Below are 17,438 nucleotides of genomic sequence, written 5' to 3'. Positions count from 1 at the left end.
TCTGGGGCTTGGAGAGCATTCTCTGACTTTTTAGCTCCAGCAACACTTGCTAACTATCCTGAATCATAAAGGAGAGCAGGGAGGGGCTGCTGCTGACTGGGAAGAGCCTCACAGAGCCAAGTGGTCTATTCCCTGTGCAGACACTAGTGTTGCACCAGAGACACACTTGGCCCTGCAGGTTTAACCACATTCAGGAGGAAGACAATTTTCCTGTCTATCAGTATATCTCCAAATGTAATGCAGTCTAATGAGACAACACAGATTGCTGGTAAAACACGGCACCAGCACACCCTGGCCCTGCTCCAAGGGCTTTATCCCACTTTATGATGCTGGAGGACGTAACCCATCGCAGATAAGTGATATCAGCAGCTTTATCAGAGCCCAGTACCTGCATCCCTGCATCCCCTCACGCACCAAGGAATGCATTTCCCCACCATCCAGAGCAAACCACTTGGTCTGCCAGCCTCCCCCAGACCCAGCAGTGGTTTCTGGCAGCCAGTGAGCAGTTTATAGCCCCAAGCAAGTGCTGACCAGCTGAAATCAATGCAGAGCAATGAAATCAGAGGAAATGACCTGTAAACAGCAGGAGTGATTCCAAATGAACCTGCAATTTAGATCCATTGTTTGGTCTGTTTGCTGGTAGACTGTATATGTGGTAGCTTAATTACTTGTGTATTTGCCTTGAGAAGGACAGCTCTAACAGTGGAAGATTTAAATCCAGCTCAGGAGTTTCTGCTTCACTGTCCTCCTGCTTGTTCTCTGCTGCCCAACCCCATTAACTGCTGTAGTATCTCCCTGGATTGACTGTACAACACATTTGGGGGAAACTGGAGCCTTCCTGGAGTCATTCCTTCCCCGTGAGCTAGGAAGGAATCAGAATTTCATCCTCTGAATCCACTGAGTACAGATTCTTAATTTCTTTGCATTGAATAACCCCTGCCTTAGGCCCTTCTGGCTCAGTCCAGCCTCAGGCAGAGCCCAGAGTAAATCCTCCACCACCACAAAGTCGGCAAGTATTTTTTACCACTTTTACTGCCTTTGCTAAACTGGGAGATCTGGGAATGATCAGGACTTATCTTGGTTATCTGAGATGGCAGCGGAAAGGAGAGATCAGACAGTGCCTGCTCAATCAGCCAGCACTAAAGGAGCTACGTTATTTACTCAGCCTTATCTCCTAAGGACAATTTCACCAAACTTGCTAAATCTGCCCAGGAAGAACAGACTGAAAGGGCTCGATTGTTTTTCAAAGGCCCTAGATTAAATAACAGAATTGGGGATTGGAAATATCATTGAAGTCCAGAGCAGACAGGACTCTGGAAAGGCTCAGCTGTGGTGGTGGGTAATACAGTGAGATGAGAACTGGGGAAGATCTGTTCTTTATGGGCCTTGAACCAAGGAAATGCATGCACCAATTGACTCAATTACTGCCTGTCTCAGGAAGGCTTTCAGGCTGTTTCTTAGGATCAACACCAGAGAGTAAACCCAGATTCATAATCTTGCAGAACCAGAGCAAAAGCAGTGTCTGATGGTGTCGTGCAGTGTCCTGTCGCTGCTGGGCAGGGACTGGGAGCGCTGCCCAGGGGCAGGCAGGGGGCAGGGGCTGCAGGGGCACAGGTGTCAGCTCGTCTCAGCTCATTCCCTGTGCCGTGCCCACATCACATCACGATGGCGCTGCCGGGGCTCTGACACACTTTGCTCGCTGATGTGGCCACCGAGCCACGCGCGGGTCCTTGCTCCAGCCCCGCGTGTGGCGCAGATGAAAAGGCGAATTGATGTGCTCCTGCCAGGGTGCATCCGCGGCATTCCTGAGAACCGTTCCAGCAACGCTTCTTCTCTCACAGAGCAGCTTTGCCTTGCACTTCCCGGGCCTCTTTCTGCCAAAAGAGAGAGGTCTTGGCTTGCAGGACCCTGCCACAGCCCCTCAGAGATGCTGGTGCAGAGCAGAGCACCTTCCCCTGCCCTGTGCAGGGGGCTGTGTTTATCCATCCCCCCCGGGCTTCTGGAGCACCCCAGCACCCGTGCCCTGGCTGGAGGGTGTCGGGAGGCTCTCAGCAGGGCTCTCTCCACTTTAGACAGAGTGATTCCTCATCACACTCTCTTGCACTGGTTTGTGCCTGAATTGCTCTACTCCCTTTCTGGTTTGCCTTTCCTACTGACGCTCACTTTAATTGGGATAAACATCGCAACTCCTCCCACGACAGGCTTCTGTGTCAGCACTCTGGGGTTCCTCTTTCCTGCCTGCTCTCATCTTGACCTTCCCCTCCAGGAGGATGTTCACACGCTGCTGTTGTTTTGGGGCTGAGGCGCTGAGCTGGAGCCATCCCCTTTGCAAACCCCTCATTGACAGCCCCTGGTCAGTGTCCCACTCAGCCAGGGCCCCTTCACACAGCAGGTGGGAGGAGAAATATCAGAGTAAAACCCCACGTGGGAGTCACAGTGCTGATGTTGGGTGACTGCAAATCACTGCTGTATCCTCAGGGGCTGCAAGGAGATGTACCTTCGGTCACACAGAGTCAGGAGCTCTCTGGGGTGTAACATGGTTCTGGGGACTGCCATGATGGGGAGGAAGTGGCCTCAGTCTGTGCTGGGAGTCCCAGCCCCTGCACTGGACTGGGCAGCTGCTCATCCTGCCCGGGAACCAAACCTGGGAAATAGGCAAATGACACCCCACATCTGATGGTTATGTGATGGTGATGTGATAGTAATGACACAGCATGGATTTGGCCTGAAAAATTCCCCAGCAACTCGACCAAAGTGGCTCTTTGAAGATGTCCTTCTGTCTGCTTTCGGGTAGCTGAGCTGCCCTCGAAATCCTCATGCAGCAAATACCTTTGTAGGCACCTTCCCTGTGCACGTTCCATCCAGAGCCTCTACCTCCAAGCCACTTCTCCCAATCGTCCCCTCACTCCAAGGGAAGGGTGGGAAGGATGCACTGTGATTTTCCAGCCAATGGCAGGGATGCATCCCCGAGGAAGATGAGGTGACTGGAGTGGGAAGCTTCTCAGCACAAAGCAGATTTGCCATCTCCAGCCACTTTTTGAATTTAGATCTTGCTGTTACTTGCAGCAATTTGGCTCACACCGGTCAGCTGGGAAGGAAGGGGTTACTTGGTGACCCTAAGGAAAACTCAGAGCTTCCTCTTGCCATGGCAAGGCACTGAGAGGGAAGGAGATTCTGGAGGTTTGTGCTTTCTGCTCTTTCCAAGGGGCATATTGGAAGAAAGCCATTGACAAGGCAGCTGCCAGGGAAGCGGCTTTGCTTTGTGTGTTTGTGTTTCTGAAACTTTTAGTGGAAGCATTTAATTCTGGGGAAAACCAGCATTGTCACTCAAAACCCCACAGCTGTGCCAGAAAAGGTGGTTTGGGGAGGAAATAAGACACTTCTTGAGAAAACAGACAAAAGCAGCCCAGCTGAAGCTGGCAGCCCACTCGGGAGCCAGGGAGCAGCAGTGCAGGGGAGTGGGATGGCTGTCCATCTTCCCAGTCCATCAGAACTGGGAGAGCATCCTGGCATCCCAACCAGTCCATCCCCAGGGGTTGACCTGCACTCACTCCACCCCAGTCCCTGCATCCCTGCTGTGGCCTGGCCCCTCTCAAAACTTCCCAAAATCCTGTGGCCTCTGTCTTTGCTCCCTGCTGGGATGGGGATCACAGTGGAGGAACCTGCTGTGTTTTGGTATTTTCCTGGGAACGCAGTGACTATTTTGGAGAAAAAACAGAGTCTCTGTCATGGAACACCCCAGGGTGAGTCACGATCCCTGGGTGAAGGGAAGGAAGTGACTGTCTTAAAAAGAGGGTATCTAGGGTCTCTGGGTAAGCACTGCCCAAAGTGACAGGAGAAAGCAGCTTGGAAAACTCTTTGGACGCCCATGCGCGTGTGGGCCTGGCTGCATCCTGAAGGATTCTTTGTGAAAAACCACGGGGAAAATTCCAACTTGGGAGCAAGAAGCTGGAAAATGAGGATTTTCTTGGTTTGGACCCTTTTCCTCGTGAGAGCCACAAGCACAGGTCAGGCAAATCCATCTCAGGGGTTCTGGCAGAGCTGTGGAGAGGCTGGGGCTGAGGCAGACCAGGAAGCTCACTGTGGTCATGGCAAAAGCCCAAACTTTTCCTCTGGCAGTTTCAGGGCGGGATCTCTGAGATCTGCTTGTTCCCTGCCGTGTGAACGCTGGGAATAAGGCTTTTCGCTCTCTTAATAACATACACTCGTGATGGGGGGTCTTCTATAATGACTGGGGACATCTCACCTCACCACTGCTCACCAGCATAGTGGGTGCACAGGCAGAGCCTCCCTCGGGCTGTACCCCCAAGAAACCTTGTGGGGTACACAAGGGGGATCCTTCATGGTTCTCTGAGGCAATGCCAGGATGGGTTTACAGCACCTCTCTCTGTCCCCTGCAGGTGGCCAGGCAGTGACAGGCCCCAAGCAGGTGACAGTTGAGCAGGGCAGCTCACTGGCAGTGTCCTGCAGCTACAAGCCGCGCTACAAGCTCAACTCCAAGTACTGGTGCCGCAAAAACTTCCTCCGGTTCTGTTTGACCTACATCCAAACCGATGGCTCAGAGGTGACAGTGACGGGGGACAGGGTGTCCATCAGGGACAATCACACAGCACACGCATTCACGGTGACACTGAGCAGTGTCACACTGGAGGATGCAGGCCGGTACTCCTGCGGGGTGAAGAGGAAACTGGGGATCAACCGGTGGCACAGCACCAAGGTGATGGTCTCTGCAGGTAACACAGGGCTGGGAGCAAAGCTGGCTGTAAACTTCCCCCTTTTTCCTCTTCCTCCTCCCCAGTGCTCAGGGTGTTGCCTGGATAGCTCCATCTCCACCCCCTGCACCTTCATGGTTGAAGTCTCAGGGCAGAGACCCCTGGGCAGGGTGCACAATAGGGGGTGTGGGGGTCTCCAAATTGCTCTGATTCTGTTTCCTTTACAGCTGTTTCAAACACAACTGAGGACAGCAATGCGAGCCCAGTGACAACCAACCCTCTGTGGCCCAGGGACTGTGGGGAGCTTCCAGTGCTGTGAGTCAGGGCTTGGGATCTGGGCAAGCCCCCAACAGCATCCCCTGGCCAAAACATTCTTTTCCCATGCATGTATATCCCAGCGTGGAGCCCCCAAAGAGCATTCTGGGGTCAAGGCAGGCAGCTGGCAGACATACAACTGCCCCCATCCTCATTCCCCAGACCTTACTAAAGCTCTAGCATAACCACCTTTCTCCTACACAGGTCCCAGCTCAGTGTCATCCACTTGCTGCTGCTGCTCCTCAGCATCAAGGTGCCCACGGCACTGGCCGTAGCTTGTGGGGCAGCCTGGATGAGGAGCCGGTGTGGGAGCCGTGGCCAGGAAAACCCGCAGCTCTTGGAGGTGTGTGGCAGCACCAGGGCACGGGGCTGCCCACCCGTCGCAACCACCTCGGAGCCCCAGGGATGCCCTCGTGCGCCCCCGGGCCCCGCCCTGCTGGGGCCGTGCCACCCGTCACAGCCGGCCCGTGCCGGGAGGTGCTCGGCTCCGGGTGCTCCTGCCCTTGGAAAGCCTCGGCCCCTCCTGGCAGCCCCTGCGCTGGAGAGGGAAGGGTTTGGGGTGCAGAGAGCCTGTGTCTCTTGAGCTGCGGCTGCCAGCTGAAGACAATTTTGCAATGAAGGCTGGGTATCCTGCAGGACCTTGTCTGCTTGTCTGTCTGTCCATCTGCTCCTTCTTTCAGCTGCAGCAGTGCCCGGGATGCCCGTGGCAGCCGATGCTGATGCCCACACCTGTGCGGGGACATGCTGCATTGTGGCTGGGGGGGGCATGGGGTCACAGGGGCCGAGCAGGCACCTGCTCCACCATGGCCCAGCTGAGCTTCGTCACGGGGAGAGGAGCCCTCAGCCCCAGGAGCCTCAGCCCTGCCACCTCTGCCTGATCCACCAAATGCCCATCTCCAGCTGAGCAAGAGCCAGGGAAGAGTGTCCTTCCACAACTGTGCCCCTCACGCAGCAGCTGCAGGCATTGCAGACACAGGGAGAGGCCTGGAGGGACCTGATCAGAGCATGGGGCTCCTGAGCCACAGAGGGGCTGTGCTGGGAACAGCCTGAGGGCATGTGCTGGCAAGAGAAGTGGCTGCTCACGTCCAGCTGCAGCGGGATAAGAGGCTGGGGTTCCCCATTGCATTCCCATGGGAAGGACAGGGTGGCCATGCAGGAGCACTGCCCAGCCTCAGGGATTGTCTGGGGTTCAGGTGCTCCCTGTGCCGTACTGAGCTACCTCCCCCACAGAGTGCCCTGCCTGTCCAGATGGGCTGGGCAGTGTGGCAGTGAGAGGCAGGCTGTGTTCTGGCATGGGGGCCATGCTGGAGGAAGAAAGAGGAGCCCCTGAGGGAGGGAGGGTACAGGGGACAGTGCACAGCAAGTGCTCTCAGTGAGCAGGAGAAGCTGCAACTGTAGGAATCAGGAAGCGCCACGATCTTGCTGAATCTCCAGCGGTAACGGAGGTCATAGCAGAGGCAAAAGAGGAAGCAAAGCCCCAGAGACACCAAACGAAGAGGAGCAGCAGGGCTGTCCCGATGCATGGCCCAGGCTACCCTGTCCATGGGGCTCCTGCTGCTGTTTGCCTGGGCACTGCTGCCAGGGAGGGCTGAGTGGGCTGCCGGGGCTGGAGCCCTGCACTGGATCCACCAGAAGGAGCAGGACGTGTCAGTTCTGAAGCGCTCCTGTGAGTCCGTGTGTCTCCCCAGGCTGCGGGGCAGTGACAGGGCCTGGCATGGTGCTGGGATTCTAGGGGGAAACCCTGTCGGTCACCTGCACGTACCAGACCTGCCGGGAGACATTGTCAAAATTCTGGTGCAAACCTGCTACAAGTATTCCTCTTACCTGTGCTGAGGACTTTGTCATCAGCTCGGAGTCGAAGCCTGAGGTGCAGCAGGGCCGGTTCTCCATTCGGAACAACCACACACACTGGGCATTCAGGGTGACGGCGGAGGGTCTGGCCAAGAGGGACAAAGACACCGTCCACTGTGGGGTGGGAACGGGATTATTGCAGTTTGATGAGATTGCTGATGTGGAGGTGATTTTATCCCCAGGTCAGTTCTTGCACATTCCCCACACAGCAACAATGACCACAGGGTTGGGGGGCTGGGGCCCAACTAAGGCAGGAGGTGTCACCCTGAGTGTGGGGGATGGAGGGGGACAAGGTGTCCATGTGGCACCCGCTGCATTTGTCCCTCCTCATCATCTCCAACCCAGACAAGCACACACACCTGTTGTTCATAGTGGCTGTGGAGGGTCTGAGCAAGCAGGATGTGGGCACCTTGTGGTGAAGGGTGTGAACGGGAATGTAGCTGCTGGATAAGAATATTTCTTTGGAGGTGATCGTGTTCTTATGTCAGACTCTGCACGTCTCCCTCTCAGCAACAGTGCGGCCGTGCTCTGGGTCAGCCTGCGGGACCGCTGAGCTTCCGCCGGGACCCCACGGCCGCGGCCGGTGCCGCTCAGCCCGGGATTGCCCCGGTCCCGACGGCGCGGGCGGGAGCGACAGCAGCGGGGCCCCTCCGGGCCCTTCCTGCCTCTCGCCCCCCCCGGCTCCAACAAACGCTCCCCGACACCGCCCTTTATCCCCGCCTCCTCTCTCCGTCGGCCCCCACTCTCCGGCAGCCCCGGGGGTTCCCCGCGCTCCACCCCAACGGGGCGGGCGTTGCCGCGGGGGCGGCCGCGGGAGGGGCCCGGGCTCCGCCGAGAGGAACCGGGAGCGGCAGCAGCCCGCTGAGCCCCGGCTGAGTCCCGGAGCGGCCATGCAGCTCCTGCCTCTGCTCGCCTGGGCGCTGCTGCCAGGTAAGGCTGCGCCGGAGCTCCCGACTGCCGCAGCGGCCCCGAGAGGGCGGCCCCGACGGGGGCAGGTGTCGGAGCGGCGGCAGCACTCCCGCGGCTCCGCGTGTGTCCACAGGCTGCGGGGCAGTGACGGGGCCCGGCACCGTGCAGGGATTCGAGGGAGGTTCCCTCTCGGTCACCTGCACGTACCAGCCGGGCCAGGAGAAGAAGCCGAAGTTCTGGTGCACTCCAGGAACACTTTATACCTGTGATGAGTACATCGTCATCACCTCGGAGTTGAAGCCTGAGGTGCAGCGGGGCCGGTTCTCCATCCGGGACGACCGCACACGCCGGGCATTCACGGTGACCGTGCATGGTCTGTCCAAGAGGGACGAGGGCACCTTCCGCTGTGGGGTGCGACTGGGATCATTCCGGTTTGATGCCAGTGCTGTTGTGAACGTGACCGTGCTCTCAGGTCAGTCCCTGCACGTTTCCCCCATGGCAACTGTGGACACCGGGTTGGGGGGCTGGGGCCAATCTAAGGCAGGAGGTGTCACCCTGAGCGTGGGGGGTGGAGAGGAACGAGGTGCCCGTCTGGCACTCCCTGCATCCATCCGTCCTTCCCATCTGCAACCTCGGCTCTCCAGCCGAAGCAACCACACACACCCCTGTTGTTCATAGTGGCTGTGGAGGGTCTGAGCAAGCAGGATGTGGGCACCTTGTGGTGAGGGGTGTGAATGGGAATGTACCTGCTTGATGCGAGTGCTGCTTTGAAGGGGATCGTGTTCTTGTGTCAGACTCTGCATGTTCCCCCCACAGCAAGAGTGACCCCCACGTCGCGGGACTGGGGACAGACTGCAGAAGGAGTTGTCACCCTGAGTGTGACAGAGACACGGTGCCCGTCTGGCACCCGCTGCATCCATCCTTCCTTCCTCCGCATCTGCAACCCCGACGCTCTCGTCGGATGCTCCGCAGGGGACCCGCGGCACTTTCCGCTACTTCCCAGTGCTGGCCGAGCTGCAGCTGCTGGCGCTGCTGGCCATGAGCGCGGCCGTGCTCTGGGTCAGCCTGCAGGACCGCTGAGCTTCCGCCGGGACCCCACGGCCGCGGCCGGTGCCGCTCAGCCCGGGATTGCCCCGGTCCCGACGGCGCGGGCGGGAGCGACAGCAGCGGGGCCCCTCCGGGCCCTTCCTGCCTCTCCCCCCCCCCGGCTCCAACAAACGCTCCCCGACACCGCCCCTCGTCCCCCCCTCTCTCGGTCGGCCCCCACGGTCAGGAAGCTCCGAGGTTCCCCGCGCTCCACCCCAACGGGGCGGGCGTTGCCGCGGGGGCGGCCGCGGGAGGGGCCCGGGCTCCGCCGAGAGGAACCGGGAGCGGCAGCAGCCCGCTGAGCCCCGGCTGAGTCCCGGAGCGGCCATGCAGCTCCTGCCTCTGCTCGCCTGGGCGCTGCTGCCAGGTAAGGCTGCGCCGGAGCTCCCGACTGCCGCAGCGGCCCCGAGAGGGCGGCCCCGACGGGGGCAGGTGTCGGAGCGGCGGCAGCACTCCCGCGGCTCCGCGTGTGTCCACAGGCTGCGGGGCAGTGACGGGGCCCGGCACCGTGCAGGGATTCGAGGGCGGTTCCCTCTCGGTCACCTGCACGTACCCGCTGGGCCAGGAGAAGAAGCCGAAATTCTGGTGCACTCCAGGAGTAATTTATACCTGTGATGAGTACATCGTCATCACCTCGGAGTTGAAGCCCGAGGTGCAGCGGGGCCGGTTCTCCATCCGGGACAACCGCACACGCCGGGCATTCACGGTGACCGTGCATGGTCTGTCCAAGAGGGACGAGGGCACCTTCCGCTGTGGGGTGCGACTGGGATCATTCCGGTTTGATGCCAGTGCTGATGTGAACGTGATCGTGGTCTCAGGTCAGTACTTGGGAGTTGCGGGTCCCCCTGGTCCAGCATGGATGTGTCCCCCTCCAGGTGCTTGCAGCAGGGGCTGCACTGGGGGCAACCTGGAGCTAGTGGGTGCCCATGCAGGTGGGACAGCCCCGGGATTTGTCGCCAGAGTGCAGTAGGTGCCACCACCACTCATTCCCTTTTCCCAATTCTCTCCAGAGCCCCATCTTGGCACCCCAGGATCAGTCACCTCCATTATTGAGGTGCACTGTGCTCTCTGTGTCCCATTTTCTTCCTCATTAGCTCTTGCTGGCCTTGTCTGTGCCCTCCTTGCCTTACTGTATAACACTGGGGAGTTCCTCATCCCACTGTGCTGCCCCATTTTCCTCTTGGGACAGGCAGTGCCTGTGGCACCAGGCCCTGGGCCTAGGGAACATCCCTCTCCATTGCCTTGCCAGGGATCAGCCAGCATGGCAGCACAATATATACGTGGGGTTGTTGTGTTAGTACTAAACTGGGCATGGGGTGCCCAGACCCGCTTTCTGCAGCGTGAATCTGTTTTGTGCATGTTTTGGGGGGGACTGAGACTAAAAAGCCTTGTGGGCAAGTGAAAGGTCTCACACCCCTCCGACCCCAAGATGTGTCCTCTGGATGTGGCAGAGGGGACCCAGCTTCTCCTGCTGTGAAGGTAGATGGGTCACTTCTGACTCACTGCAAGACCCACAGCATTTTCCCCAAAGAGATCAACCAAGCCTCTCCTCTTTTTGTTACAGCTTCTTCCACACTCCCGTCATCAACCTCCACCACCACCACCACATCCCCTGATCTCTCTCCCTCTGTAACAGGCTGCACACGGACAGTTTCCCAGGAGGAAAGTGTGCCATCGACATCAAATCCCTCCACCCCTCAACAGTGAGTAGCAGCTCCTGCCTACAACAGCCACTTTCCTCCATCAGCTCTTTGGTGCAGCTGGAGCCCTGCAACCATCGGGCTCTTCACACTTCCCTTAAGGATCCAGACCTCCTGTTTTTGCCTTTAGAGACCACTCCACATGGAAAAATTCTTCCCTGTGAGAGTGGTGAGGTCCTGGCACAGGTTGCCCAGAGAAGTTGTGGATGCCCCATCCCTGGAAATGTTCAAGGCCAGGCTGGATGAGGCTCAGAGCAATGTAGTGGAAGGTGTCCCTTCCCATGGCAGAGGGTTGGAGCTGGATGATCTTTAAGGTCCTTTCTGATCCAAACCATTCTTTAATTCTGTGACAGTAATTCCAGTGCCTCTAGTCACATGACTCTGGCAAAGCCCTGTTTGTCCCCTGTCCATCTTGCAGCTTAAGCAAGACATGAGTTATTGCCATGGGAGAAGTGGTTTCTGCCTGCAGCACTGACCCCATTTCCTTCCCCAAAACTCAGTGAGACTTTTTGTGGGAAGCCAAGTGCTGCCAGTGCCCTGTTCTTCTTTGTAGTTACACACAGCCCTACAGAGATAGTTAACAAAGTGTGAAACCCGAGTGTTAGATGTTCTCCCCTTCTCTCCTGCCTGTGGGAGGTGATGCCAGCAGCAGATGAAGCTGAGACTCCCCATCAGCACACTCAAGGGCATGCTGGCTCACTGACCTTTCCTGCTTACCCATTACCAACAAGGCTAACAAAGAGTGGAGTTAAAACAGAGCAAACGCAGGAACCCATCCTTAAATCACTGAAGACGCAGCAGCTCTCAGACCTGAGCGTCGTTTTGCTTCTGCAGTTTTTGGTTTGCTCTGCTCCATGCCCAGCTGGCAGCCTGACCAGCCCATGCCTGCTGTTCTCCCTCCCAGGGCAAGCCCTGCCATGCACAGCTACTCCCTGTGTCACCCACAGCCACTTCCTGCAACCCTCCTCCGGGCTGGTTCCTCCTGAGAAGCGTGACAACATAAACACTTTCTTTTCTTGCAGCTTGAACGTGGTCGAGCACATCCTCACTCCAGCCATCGGCGTGGTTCTTTTTTTGCTTGCAGTGGCTGCTGGTGTTCTGGTAATACTCTCCAGGAAGAAGAAGAAGGGTGAGTGAAGTTGTCATGGCCACACACATCCTGTTTCTGTACCAGAGCCTGCTCTGCTTCACTTATTTTTCCCTCTGTATTTCGTTTTTTCCCCTCATTCCCTTCCTGATCCATCCAGTTCCTCAGTCCATCATTGCGACCTCCACCAAGGAGGTCTCCTTCCCTCGAGGGAACAGTGTGACCACCCCATGGGTGTTGTTCCCTGGGAGCAGGGAATGACAGCCTTTGGTGTGGCTGCTGCCCAGCACAGAATCTTCTTGAATTTGTCTGGGCACCATCAGCTTCTCCAGATGGGCTCACTTGCATGGGCCAGGCTTACACTAGGCTTGGTGTGAAGTTTAAGGCCAGTGTGAAGGATGGGGAAGGACGGGAGGGGACACTGCCAGCTGGCGGGTGGAGCTGGCTTTATTTGAAGAAGTGGTCCAGTTTAGACGGCTCATGGAGTGTCAGGTTCTTGTCCTGCTTTATGGCAAGATTTGCAGTGGCAGTGCAGTTTCTCAATACATTTCTTTTCCTCTGTTTTCACTCATGTCCAACCGCATCCCTGCTTCATCCAGCCCTTTCCGGAGCAGCCATAGAGATGGACAGGACTCACAGTCTGTCGCTTACAGTAAGGAAAACCTCATAAGTTCTTGGGATTCTGTGCCCCAAGTTCACATGGAGAGGGGAAACATTGCACCCCGAGCTGCCAGAGCTGCTGCTTTCAGCCAGGTTCATGTCGCTTTAGGCTGGGAGGGATCCTGACTATTGCTGAGTATTCCCTGGAAAGGAATTTAGGATTGAACTGAGAGGTTTCTCTCCAAGCCTTTCCAAGGGTGGGAGCTGCTTCTCTGGGTGAAACCTGCAGCAAAGCACACCTGAAGTGGCTGCAGGGTAGCTGCTCCTTGCTTACTGCTCGGAATATATTTTCTAGTATTTTCTGCCGGCTTTTGAGGAGGGGCTGGTGTCGCTAGAATTTCCCTGGGAAATGCTGAGCCAGCCCTTGCTTCAGTTTTTATTTCCACCCAGTGCTCCTGCAGCCGTCTCAGCACCCATCAGGACAGGCAGCAGGGTGGGAGATACTCCCACCCCTGTGGATGCAGGCAGGGAGTGGCAGCAGGGTAAGAGCTCATCCTTCTCCATCAGAAAGCAGATACCTTGAACTATGCGGACATCAACCACGACACGGGCACAGCTGAGAGCCAGTACAGCAATGCTGAGGCTTTCCGCCGCCTGGAAACCCCCCCAACAGAGTACATGGAGGTCAGGCAGAGTGCTCAGGTAGGAGAATGCCAAGCACTGCCAAGCTGGAGGCGGTGGGAGGAAGGCTGGGCTGGGTGGGTGACAGAACAGTCAGCAGGATGGGCTGGGTGGGGAAGAAGAGGGCTGCAAAGGGAAGTGCCAAACTGGGGTGCAAGTGACCCTGGCTAATGTGGGTTCCCTCTTCAGTCCCTGTGGCTGCTCCTGGGTGCTTAAGCATCCCAGAGAAGTTCCAGCAGACAGTGTTTATCTGGATGTGTTTGCCTCACAAAGGATGTTTTTTATGTCCCTCATTTCCCAGCCTTTGGAAGAGGACAGAGAGGCGTTATATGCCAGGGTGCAGCAGCCCATGCCGCGGCAGGAGCAGATCTACACCAATGTGCCATCAGCTCCACGGGCCAGTGAAGAGCTCTACAGCACTGTGTGCAGCAGATGAGCAAGCACCCGGCCCCACGGGCTGTTCCTGCTGCCAGCAGCACCAGGGGGACTTGCCCAGAGGACATGGGGTTGGTGTTCTGCTCAGGCAGGAGCCGGCTCGACAGCAGAGCTGCTGCTCTCCGAGACTTGGGTGTTTCTTTGAAGCAACGTCAGAGAGGATGAGGTTGTGTGGAGGCACAGAGAGAATTGAAGATAAAGTCATCCCTTTGCACTTGGAGTCCTCATCCATACAGCAGTGGTGCTGGGAATAAAACTCCCCCTTGAAGTGGGGTAGTCCAGACCAGAGACCCACCAGGCAGGGTGTGGGAGAGGTGGGCAGGGAAGGTGAGGCTGGGCTGGGGGTTGTGGGTGGGCTGGCTCCCTGTGCTGACCACTCATCCCACTCACTCCTTTGGCTGCATTGCTCCTGTGGGCTCATGCTCCCAAACCCACTGGTCGCCTCAGACTGACATTTTTTCATGCTGATGCCAGCTGGCAGCTCCTGGGAACCAGGACTGTGGGAAATGTTATATCCAAGTGCATTTGCTCGTGTGGAGGGTGAGGTGTATCAGGATCTTGGTGCAGAAATGGCATCTCCCCCAACCCCTGGTCCCACAGGCACCCAAGGGGTTTGCTCCTGCTCTTTCTCTCCCTGCACCCCCAAGGACCCCCAGCCTGGAGCACACAGGTGGATCACCTTGCTCTTTTCTGCTTTGCTGGTAACTATTTTTCTGGCACCCACTAAATACCTTCTGTGTGCAGTGTCGCTGCTTTATCAGTGACACCGAGAATCTGATAGCATTGCCTGCGGTGTGTGGCTGTGTTTGTACAGCAGGTTCCCACCTGCTAAGGGGTATATTGTAGAGTGTCACCCTGAAAGCAGGTCCTGCCCCTTGCTGGTGCCCAGCTGGGCTCTGGCAGTGTAAGAACTCAGATCTTTAAAGACAAGGAGTCTTGGGGCTCCAGCACAAACCCACAGCCCCGCCACCAGCTGCTGCTGCAGCATCACTCCACACTGGAATACTCCATGGAGTGTTGCCCCTGGGATGCTGGTGCTCCTGCTATGAATGTTCACTCTTCTGCCCAGTGCCAGGCAACTCATCCATCCACTCCTATGAAATCCATAGGGATGGATGTCCATTTGTGATGGGCTGGGAGCAGAAAACCTGAGCTCTTAAACATACATGGCTGTTTGCAAGTGGTTTTGCATGAAGAGGTGAATTTTCCCTTGCCAATGGGAATTTGGGCACTGTCGCTTTCTGCAGCCAAGCTGGTTTCAGGGCAGGCATGCTGATTTACACCACAACCAGGAGGAAGTTGAGGTGGGAACTTCTCACTCTCTACAAATACCTGACAGGAGGTTGTAGTCAGGTGCGGGTCGGTCTCTTTGCCCACATAACAAGCAATAGGACAAAGGGAAACGGGGCCACAAGGGGAAACAACTCCACGGGTTGTGCCAGTGGAGGTTTAGATTGGATATTAGTGAAAATTTCTTCACTAAAAGGGCTGTCAAGCCCTGGAACGGGCTGCTGAGGGAAGTGGTAGAGTCACAATCCCTGGACGGGTCTATAAGATACGTAGATGTGACATTTGGGGACATGGTTTAGTTGTGGCCTTGGCAGTGCTGGGTTAATGGATGGTCTTGATGTTCTTAGAGGTCTTTTGCAACCTAAAGGATTCTAGGTAGGGAGCCTTTTCTTGCTGGTGTGGAGATGCTGAGGCAATCTTGCAGCCTTTAGCCCTTGAGGCATGGACCAGATTGCTCCTGTCAAAGGGGAAGCCCTCCCAGAGCTCAGCAGGCTGCTCAGAGCCCTTCTGCAGCCTGGGAAGACCCCTCACCAAAACCTCTTCCTCTTAAAACCCTCAGGGGCATGGAGGCTGCAGTGTTCCCTTGGCTTTATCAGCAGAATCTGCCCACAAAGTTCACAGGGGATCATGGAACTCCCAGAAACTGCTATCACCACCCAGCCACTGCTTCCTATTTCCTCTGCTGAAGTACTTCCCCCCCAGTAGCCTTTACAGGGGAAAGGCTGAGAGAGCTGGGTATGTTCAGCCTGGAGAAGAGAAGGCTCTGTGGAGACCTCAGAGCCCCTTCCAGTGCCTAAAGGGTATCCAAGAGAGCTAGAGAGGGACTTAGGACAAGGGCCTGGAGTGCCTGGACAAGGGGAATGGCTTCACAGTGCCAGAGAACAGGGTTAGATGGGATATTGGGAAGGAATTGTTCCCTGTGAGGGTGGTGAGGTCCTGGCACAGGGTGCCCAGAGAAGCTGTGGCTGCCCCTGGATCCCTGGCAGTGTCCAAGGCCAGGCTGGACGAGGCTGGGAGGAACCTGGGACAGTGGAAGTTGTCCCTGTCTGTGGCAGAGGGGTTGACACCACTGGCACAGGCACAAACTGCAGTGCATGGGTGGCCACACCCCAGTGCACACACACACACACACACACAGAGCCCAGGGCACACTCACATCACTCACAGTCCTCCACACATTCATTCACAGTCACTCTCACATTGCAAGGTGCGCACACACACACATTCACATATTCACTCACGCTCACTCACATTCTCACACACTCATTCACACTCACATTCATTCATTCATGTGCACACTCACTTACATGCTCACACTCACATTCATGCACACACAGCCACTCACACACTCTCACATCCATTCACTCTCACATTAACTGACACGCTCACACTCCTCCATTCTCACTCATTCACTCACACCCATTCACACATTTACACGCTCACACTCATCCGTTCTCACTCATTCACTCCCGTTCATTCACTCACACCCATTCACACATTTACACGCTCACACTCCTCCGTTCTCACTCATTCACTCACACCCATTCACACATTTACACGCTCACACTCATCCGTTCTCACTCATTCACTCTCGCTCACTCCCATTCACACATTTACACGCTCACACTCCTCCGTTCTCACTCATCCACTCACACCCATTCACACATTTACACGCTCACACTCATCCGTTCTCACTCATTCACTCTCGCTCACTCCCATTCACACATTTACACGCTCACACTCCTCCGTTCTCACTCATCCACTCACACCCATTCACACATTTACACGCTCACACTCATCCGTTCTCACTCATTCACTCACTCCCATTCACACATTTACACGCTCACACTCATCCATTCTCACTCATTCACTTACACCCATTCACACATTTACACGCTCACAACTCCTCCGTTCTCACTCATCCACTCACACCCATTCACACATTTACACGCTCACACTCATCCGTTCTCACTCATTCACTCACTCCCATTCACACATTTACACGCTCACACTCCTCCGTTCTCACTCATTCACTCACACCCATTCACACATTTACACGCTCACAACTCATCCGTTCTCACTCATTCACTCACTCCCATTCACACATTTACACGCTCACACTCATCCGTTCTCACTCATTCACTCACTCCCATTCACACATTTACACGCTCACACTCATCCGTTCTCACTCATTCACTCACTCCCATTCACACATTTACACGCTCACACTCATCCGTTCTCACTCATTCACTCACACCCATTCACACATTTACACGCTCACACTCATCCGTTCTCACTCATTCACTCCCGTTCATTCACTCACACCCATTCACACATTTACACGCTCACACTCCTCCGTTCTCACTCATTCACTCACACCCATTCACACATTTACACGCTCACACTCCTCCGTTCTCACTCATTCACTCACTCCCATTCACACATTTACACGCTCACACTCATCCGTTCTCACTCATTCACTCACTCCCATTCACACATTTACACGCTCACACTCCTCCGTTCTCACTCATTCACTCACACCCATTCACACATTTACACGCTCACACTCATCCGTTCTCACTCATTCACTCACTCCCATTCACACATTTACACGCTCACAACTCCTCCGTTCTCACTCATTCACTCACTCCCATTCACACATTTACACGCTCACACTCATCCGTTCTCACTCATTCACTCACTCCCATTCACACATTTACACGCTCACACTCATCCGTTCTCACTCATTCACTCACTCCCATTCACACATTT

At 56.0% G+C, this 17,438-nt stretch overlaps 3 protein-coding genes across 4 annotated transcripts; all 3 read left to right on the top strand.

The window, feature by feature from the left end:
• The first annotated feature begins 3,836 nt into the window (after positions 1-3,836).
• Positions 3,837-5,662, top strand: LOC125335816 (protein CD300H-like). Its single transcript, XM_048323724.1, has 4 exons — positions 3,837-4,007; positions 4,401-4,733; positions 4,940-5,027; positions 5,232-5,662. Exons 1-4 carry the CDS (start codon positions 3,869-3,871, stop codon positions 5,608-5,610), a joined length of 939 nt encoding a protein of 312 aa, XP_048179681.1. The 5' UTR covers positions 3,837-3,868; the 3' UTR covers positions 5,611-5,662.
• A 1,727-nt stretch (positions 5,663-7,389) lies between these two features.
• LOC125336045 (polymeric immunoglobulin receptor-like) lies at positions 7,390-9,175 on the top strand. Its single transcript, XM_048324152.1, has 3 exons — positions 7,390-7,808; positions 7,921-8,259; positions 8,604-9,175. The coding sequence occupies exons 1-3, from the start codon at positions 7,769-7,771 to the stop codon at positions 9,173-9,175; spliced, it is 951 nt and encodes a 316-aa protein (XP_048180109.1). The 5' UTR covers positions 7,390-7,768.
• LOC125335991 (CMRF35-like molecule 5) lies at positions 9,107-13,590 on the top strand. 2 transcript variants are annotated; one of them, XM_048324061.1, is made up of 7 exons: positions 9,107-9,240; positions 9,353-9,691; positions 10,510-10,576; positions 11,596-11,702; positions 12,260-12,312; positions 12,828-12,962; positions 13,243-13,590. In XM_048324061.1, the coding sequence occupies exons 1-7, from the start codon at positions 9,201-9,203 to the stop codon at positions 13,375-13,377; spliced, it is 876 nt and encodes a 291-aa protein (XP_048180018.1). In that variant the 5' UTR covers positions 9,107-9,200; the 3' UTR covers positions 13,378-13,590. The 2 variants fall into 2 exon arrangements, with proteins under 2 accessions (XP_048180018.1, XP_048180019.1); XM_048324062.1 differs by lacking the exon at positions 12,828-12,962 and having other exon boundaries at positions 10,438-10,576.
• Positions 13,591-17,438: the final 3,848 nt, after the last annotated feature.

Source organism: Corvus hawaiiensis, chromosome 19 (genome assembly GCF_020740725.1).
Source record: "Corvus hawaiiensis isolate bCorHaw1 chromosome 19, bCorHaw1.pri.cur, whole genome shotgun sequence".
NCBI classification, from domain to species: Eukaryota; Metazoa; Chordata; class Aves; order Passeriformes; family Corvidae; genus Corvus; species Corvus hawaiiensis.
This window is presented reverse-complemented; position numbering and strand designations above follow the sequence as displayed.